This window comes from Haemaphysalis longicornis, unplaced genomic scaffold (assembly GCF_048455015.1).
Source record: "Haemaphysalis longicornis isolate Haplotype H1 unplaced genomic scaffold, Haemaphysalis longicornis Haplotype H1 scaffold_3, whole genome shotgun sequence".
Taxonomy (NCBI): Eukaryota; Metazoa; Arthropoda; class Arachnida; order Ixodida; family Ixodidae; genus Haemaphysalis; species Haemaphysalis longicornis.
The window spans coordinates 219,353,502-219,361,564 of record NW_027526335.1 but is presented as its reverse complement, the minus strand read 5'-3'; the positions used below and the strand labels follow the sequence as shown (position 1 = coordinate 219,361,564).

The 8,063-nt window shown below is 42.7% G+C and overlaps 1 protein-coding gene across 1 annotated transcript; it reads left to right on the top strand.

Annotated features, from left to right (window-relative positions):
- Positions 1–7,476, top strand: LOC144175715 (uncharacterized). The gene is made up of 3 exons (XM_077704752.1): positions 1–45; positions 2,985–3,216; positions 7,373–7,476. The coding sequence occupies exons 1-3, from the start codon at positions 1–3 to the stop codon at positions 7,474–7,476; spliced, it is 381 nt and encodes a 126-aa protein (XP_077560878.1).
- The last annotated feature ends 587 nt before the right edge of the window (positions 7,477–8,063 follow it).

The following is an 8,063-nucleotide window of genomic DNA, read 5'->3' as shown; positions in this document are numbered from 1 at the left end:
ATGGAGGCAAGGTCCGTTGCCTCCACTACCAACAGCCAGGCAAAGGTATGTACTTCAAACTAACGTACTCACGTTACCGAGTTTTAAAAATCCCCATGTGATGAGGATTAGTCCTGAGCACATGTTGCCTTTTCAGAAAACTATGGTGCCCCTTTTAGCCAAAGTGTAACTACCGCTCTTGAAACCCTCTGAATTTTAAGCTATGCTATTAAGAAAGCCGTCAGAAAGCTGCCTTGACAACTAAAATTCATCAAAGTAAACACTTCACATAGGTCCATCTGTCCTGAAGGTGTGGCCAAGAAAATAAAACTACAGCCAAAACTTTTTAAAGCTATTTAATGTTCTTAGACTAGCAGTCATGTTATATAATAGGGGATGCATGCAGATTTGTACATGTCATTTAGTGTATCTGGGTATGACCAATATAGATTACATATGGTTCAGTCTATGGCTTGCATAACTATGGTGTTTCTACTTTAAATTTAGGCACATTACATAAATTTTACTCATGATAGCCATCTGATGGCCAATGAACTAACATGGAAAGCAAAACACCTCTAGTAGTATAGCTTGCTCGGCCAGTTGGTACATTCTAATATGAAAAAAAAAGCCTCGGCATAAATCTACCAGAGATGCAAGTTGTGTTCTCCTTTCTTTGCCTCATGTCTTCGTTAAATTTTCGCTGTTTATTTTTCTCAAAACACCTGTTTTGCTGTAAATTTTGAGAGCCAATGCTTGTTTCCAAACTTGCATGTCATGATGCTGATGCTCCACATGCTACTGAGCTGGATGAATGGGGTGTAGTTGTGTTGTCAGTTTTAGAGCTACAGCAACAAAACGTTATGGCTGCAAACAGAATTTGTTGTGCGAGTGGGTTTGATGAGTGGGAAGTGTTTGAATACTTGCAGTTGGGGTTAGCACTGCCTAATGAAGGGGAAATAAGGAAAAAGCATTAAGCTAAATTTTAATAATTTTTTTGATCTCAGGGAGCATGTGTTTAGATATTTCAAATCAAATGTCCAACATTTATAGGAGCTATTTATGCATCTTGAACCCCAGGTGGTGGTCCCATGTGCTCCTTACCAGCATACTCGTGTACCATACAAGGGTTACGGGCATTGTGAAAAACAGCTGCCAGTTATACGCTTTTCATGGGAAATTCCACTTGGCAATCTAGAGGTGTATTTTTTGGCGGCAGGTTATTTGCTGTACTGGTCTTTCCAAAGCAGCTCATCCCACTGCAGGTGGTCCATGTTTGGCTGTAATCAGTCGCCTGCTGCTGGTTTATTTGGATTTACTTGCTCTGTACTGAATTCTGTTAGTTTTGATGGAATTTAGCTGCCCCTCCAGATTGAAGAGTGAAATTCACTATTTGATTGCTTTTGGTTTGCTGCATAGCATCAAGTTCTGTCACTTCTGTTGTAAGCATATGCGATCAAGGCCATCTACAATACAAGGGAACAGGTTGACTTTCTTTTATGCATTAAGGTTAGTGGAGTTAGCAAATTTTAAAACTATGTCAGGAAAGAAAGTGGAGAAAAACCCTCATCCAGAGTGGGGACTGAACCCCTGCATTGTGATGACATGTCGGATGCCTTACAGATTTGGCTCTAGGCGGCTATGTTCTTGGCCAGTTTCTGGAGTTGAATACATATCACCAGCAGAAATGAGGCATGGACGAGGAAAGATGCACACAGGACATTCACGACATGTAACGCATGGTGGTAGCATTATCAGGACGAGGCTAATAGATGGCACGCTCACACATATGCCTGCCTTCCTGTGAAAAGCCTTACAGATTTTTGTTAGCTTGGTCATGCATGCCTTCTTAAACACGAGTGGCATCAAATGCTGCGGCGTGTACACATCGCTTGCCAAGTGGGCTCCCACTGCAAAGTGACGCCACTGCTGCTGGAAGCTCCCTTAGTCATTTATGCGCTGTCCCGTCTGATCTCGTAGCATTTGCCACAAAGGAATGCTCTTAACGATGACTTCTTTGCTCGGGATGAACCTGGTGGCATGCTTTTTTGAGCAATCTTGCTCGTTCTTCTCGCTGACAGCTGGGCACGCCTGCATCAGCTGGTGTACTTGCGGTACTGCTACCGGTCTTAACTGCCTTGGTAAGGCTTTAAGCGACAGACGCCACCAGTTCCTGAGGGAACCCAAAAGATGACAGGCGGGCCACGTGGGCCTGAGAGACACGACTTGACGAGGAAGCCACACAGACAGTTATTACTATACTGTGCTTGACCAGCTTTCAGCACACCAAATTGTAATTTTAAATTCTGTGTTCATACCTAGGTTGAAACGCTTAGCATACGTGCTCATGGCTTTCACCGCAGGTGCACACCTCACATCTATGATTCCATTCAATTGTACCTCATGAGTGAACTTTAGCCCTTGAAATAACTTCTGGATGTGGTACAAATAGTTTGAGATGATTTTGTCTGTGTGGCTTTCTGGAGGTTAAGAGGAGCAAGCTGATGTCCAGTGGAACACCATTTCCCACATCAAATGTGCAGACGGACCCCTGAAGTTTGGCCATATCTCAGCAGTAATGCTTGGAATCCTGTCAATACCACACAGCAACATTGAATGCGAAAGGCAGTTCAGCGTAGTAAAGAAAAATCGCCCCCAGGTCCGGGCATCCATGTCTGACACAACCCTTGGCGACGTTGTTTTGGCGAAGTGTCACATGGGTGAAGATTGTATATAACCTGTTGGTAGTTTAAAGAAATGGTTCATTTCCTGCTATGTTGTAAGTAAACACAAAAATGCGTGTAAAATTACCCATTCTGTTGTTGCTACTACCCCCGCTCCACCCCGGTCAGTTCTCCCTAATGCTATCCCGGAAAACCTGGCAGGTATGCATAAGTGTAATCCTCACGAAGTATTATCAAATTTTTAAATAAGTTTCATGTCAGGAATATGTAATTTTAAGCCAAATATTATTTGTGACATAACTAAATTTATTTTATTTGCAGGAACCTGAAGGCGACACGGACATTGGGGGCTTTTTTGTCCGGAACTCGCTCCTGAAGATGTTGCAGATCAGCCATTCGAAGAGCCCGACTATGTATGCGCGAGAACTGCTTCGGCAACTCTTCGAGCCAGGAGAGCTGGCCGGCACCTCTATAACGGGCAAACAGTCCAATGCCCATAGAGAAAAGGCGGCCAAACCGCAGCTGGACCCAACCAGGGTCAACGCCGTCGTCAGTGAGTATATACTGTTTTCACATTGGGTTAGTAAAGAAGTGCATCTACTTGGTGTACTTAAGTCAGGAGCTACAATTGGTTTCCATCTTCACTGTAATTATCAAGGCCTTGAGAAGCTTGTATAATGTCTTTCCATTAAACAACTTTTGGAATTGGTGCAGTAGGGGCCCAACCATTCGACCTGCTTTTTACGGCTGACCAGCGCACTCCTGCCCCACTGGTCATGAAAGCTTTTAAAGTTTGCATGGGAACACATGTGCTGATGGATACAACAGCTTGCATGAAACTGGAAATTCTCTGTGGAGTAGGAAAAACCAGTACTGGTTTCCTCCCTCCACTAATACTGCACTCCTTATGGCCTCATCCAGTCATTAATTTTTGCGTCTTTGGTTTGCGTTCGTTTTCTTTGGTGTATCTCGGGCAAGTCAATCTGAAGAGAATCAAGTCAGCATGCGCCTGCTTGCTCGGCTGTGAGCTTGCTTTGTGTGGTTCTCATGTGGGCACGTGTACTTTGTGTTTGTTAGCTGTGATTCCAGTTAGTGCACATAGGTGAAGTTCTACCTTTTGGTGAGTGGTGCCTAGGCTCTGCCATGCCATGAAAACAAGCTATATGCTAACTTGTACGTACGAGCCTGAATGTCAGAAGTGCATTTGGATGCCATGTGAGGCAGCAGTATAGCACATTTTATTTTAGAGTGGGCATAGTTGCGTAATAGTGGCCAATAACAAGAAAAAGGAAAATCAAATAACAGTTACAAATTGCAAATTTGCAAACTCTGCAAACAAACAAATTGCAAACAATTTGCAATTGCAATTGCAGTTTGCAATTTGCAAACAAATTGCAAACAATTTGCAAACAAACAAATTGCAAACTCTTTCGCTACCGCGCCTATCAAAATCGATCAATTTGATCGATACTTTTGGGAGCGCCTTTTCATAGCGTTCCAGGCGTTTCTCGAACAAGTAAAGCTGTTCGGAGTTATATCAGAAAATGGCCTTTCAAAATCAGTTTTGTTTTCATTTTTGCAACGGAAACGTGATTTTTGACACGCTTTTGAATCACCTGGTTGTGGAAAAGGGGCGTGGTCATCGCGCCTCAAGGCTACCAACGAATAATGCGTGCAACTCGTAATTACTCTGCACCAGCGCTTGTTTTTTGCTATCAGGGCGTGAATGGGGAACTAGCGAACGATTTTCAATCGTCAGGTTCCCGCTCTGAAAGTAATAATCCCAGAAATCGGCTGAAAATGTCAAGCAGTGCCTGGTTGCAAAGCTACTTTATGATTTTAGGCAATTTTATTGCCTTTGCGCAAGTTGTCCTAAGTACTCTGGTAGTTCTACTTACCCCAGGACCATTCCCAAACAGTTTACAACAGTTTCGGTTTCGTTTCTGCATCGCGAAATTCATATTTAGCGCAACTACGCAGTTACCCAACTTCAAGGCTAACTGCCATGGCGCCTGAAGCGTCCGCGACTGATCCTCGAACAAAGCACGCCGCTCCTCATTTCCCCCCACCCTAACCCGATTTCTGCGATAAGAACTTCAGATGCAAGTCAAAAGGTCACACCCAGTCGCCAGATATCTGTTCCGCCGAGGACAGCGCTTGAAACCGGCCTTACACTGCCAGCTGTTCGCCTTCCAGTTTCGTTTTCATGCGAGGGTATATCCGGGTGTCTAATGTTGCTGCTTAGTTGAACTGTCTATTCGGTCGGAGTCTCTGATAAGTTTTTGTACTGTTTCATTTGAAAAATGTTAGGTGGCGCTGCAGCAGAGGAGGCTCGTTGTGCTGATCTTTTTTAGCGCGTGACTGCTACTCGGCCAAAGATCGCAGGGGACGATTCTAGCTCATCGTACCTCATTTTTGCGAGCAAGGCTACAATTGCGAGTAAGAAGATGATAATGAAGCTCAGCTTTATGTTTTGAGAGATAACTGACCGTGAACGACAACAAACATCAGCCACGGCGTTCCGTTTTCAACTTCATGCATGTTTTTTTCTGCATCGCGTGCTTGTTCCAAATATTGTGCTCGCTGTAAATGCAAAGTCAGCCATTGACAAGATGTTTTTACGTTATGTGGGGGCAAATTGGTGCCTCTCATAACGTCAAACCGCCAGATTTATTCCAAAGAACCACCCAAAATTGCACAGTTTGAATTAGAGGTTGGGCTTCACCGCATCACACGAGCACCGTGCATGCTAACATTTTTTTTATATCTGAAAAACTGTTCCGCGCAAGTCGACATTTTTTTAGGGTGTGTTTTTGAAATGTTTCCCTGCAAAATGTATATTCTAATTTTTTCTACTACAGGTGGTTTGATATACACAACTCCTTTTTTATCATTTTTTTCGACAACTTGACAAAACTTTTGATTTTGATATTTTTTTTCACAACTACGATATATGAAAACCTTTAAAAAACTGGTGTTATTGGAAAGGCCGTTAAATAATCTGCATTTTGTGCTCCTGCAATTAGTGCCTAAATAATTTTTTAGCAGAAAAAAAATGTTTTCTTGGACCCCCCAAAATTGGTCAATTTTCTGCGGTAGCGAAAGAGTTAAACAACCAAATTGATTCAAGATATATGAGATCCTATCAGTGCATTGTTCAGGTACCCACATGAATCCGAAATTGCGAGGAAGCGGGGTGTCAGTAGATATTAATTAGTTGAAACTGTATTTGGAGCATTCATTTTCGCTTGAAAGTGGCTCGTGTAAAGCTTCCACAATGCTATTGAGGATGGCAGTGAATTTTTTGTTGTAAAAATTTGCACTTTTGTTTGTTTAAACAAATGCAGGTTGGTGTGTAAGAACATTAGTAAGAAGTTGCTGCAAGGACACCTGGCATCAAAATTAACCGGGGTGCGCTAGTGGGTAGCAAAGCACATCACCACACCATCCGATGCACTTCTGGGGTCCAGACGTCTCTGTGCGCTTTTGTGTCCTGCCATGCTCAATACGCTGCCTTTTTTTTCTGTCTTGAAGCAGCAAAGTGGATTGCATGTAGCTTTGGCACTAGGTGGTGACATTTATTTACCTAACACGCATGTACTGCGGCAACGACTCATTGCAGTGAGATTTTGGTATCTTAGTTTTAAAGATGAGTCTTTCTTGGACTATCGGAATGCAAAAATTTTGGTCTGTCTGCCTGTCTGTGTGTGTCAACAATTCTGCTGCCCGGCTAAAAACAGTTGAGAAAAAATCAGTGCTTGAAAAAGACATTGTATGTAGAGGAAAAACCATTTCAAATAAACCTACACATGCCGAAGTACTTGGTGCAAAGGAAACCTCGGGCATATTTGAGCCCAAACATAAGCGTGTAATCATGCTAGAAGACCAGAGTTGAGTACAAATTGAATTGGTTTTGATGACTGCAAATAAACAAACGATGCATTAAAACTAGTGTCGGAGAGGTGAGACAAAAACAAACATTAAAACAAAAACTTGGTTGAGCTACTCCAAGCAGAAAAAAACTAGATACAGCAATAGGCAGGCACTCTCCACAAATGGCAAGCGAGCGGTGTGAATGGGTAACAACTTACTTGAATTGAGTAAAACCCCTCCGTTTTCGGGAGAGGAGCAAGAGGGAAGGGAAAGAGCATGATTAGTAGTAGGGCATAAAGAAGAGAATTGTTACGGTGGTGGAGACTCATCTTTCAAGGAAGCGGAAATGCTGCCAATTTTTTGGTCTATTGTTGTTCTCTGCTGCCACGTGGCCATGCTACGCAAGCAGATTGCTCTGAACGATCATGATCAGATGTTGCATTTGAGTTGATCTGGTCTCAAGGCAAATTTTTCATGGCAACACATCAGAGGCACCTAATGGAGCACTAATTTAAAAAGGCTGGCATGAACAGTTCTGCGTAGGCTTGGCCTGTTGTAATTTGTACCGGTCAGTTGCCTCTTGCACCTCCTTTACCACGATTAGCCATTTGAAGAAATTAAATAAAAGCTGTAAAAGTTAGAATGATTGGTTTCAAAAGTGATTCACCTCTCATTATCAGGGATTTCCAGGTTTATTGCACAAATGTGCCTACATTTCTTAGACCCCAAAACAAATTACGGGATCTTAACTCGGAGAAATATTTTTTTAGTTTTAACTTAGCTCAGCCCATGATGTACAGGCAAATATTTGTGATTGGTCTTGTTTTATTTTTCAGAGTACACATGCAAGAAGATTGGCTTGCTGAAAGAGGGACCAGTGCGGGCGTCCCTGTCATCCATGTTGAACAAGGAGAAGGCGGCTCCTCCCATGGACAAGTAAAGTGTCCCTGTCATCAATGTTGAACAAGAAGGCGGCTCCTCCCATGGACAAGTAAAGTGAAAAAAGAAAACCCTTGCTAAATTGAGCATCAATAAACAGTAGCTCTTGCTTTTGTTTAAGATCTGTCTTGCTTGGAATGGTCAACTGTACTCCTTTTCTAAAGGAACAGTAGGCTACTCCTTAGTTATACCCTGTAGTGCAATGCAGCAGAGTTCTCAATGGTGAAATATGCGTTAGGTGCACTTTTTAAGGAATACCATGCTTTGAGAAGCCTTTAGAGATGTGATGGCAGTTACAGATCACTTGTGCATATGGAGCTGTGCATGGCTATTGCATGAAGGCCACGCATTTTCAGGGTAGGTGTGTTAATCAGATTTTAGGCCTATGGTTAGTTAAAACAGCCGAGAAGCAAGGCATGGCAAAAAGCATACTACACAGTTTAGCCTAGGCAGCTGGGGAGGAGACAATGAAATATCAGTAACAACCAAAAAAAATATCCCAAAAGAACTGCCTCTAGTGAACTGATATTTTGTTATGTCACCATTTGGGCAGAAAAAAAAAGCAACGAAAGCTGGACACACATTTTA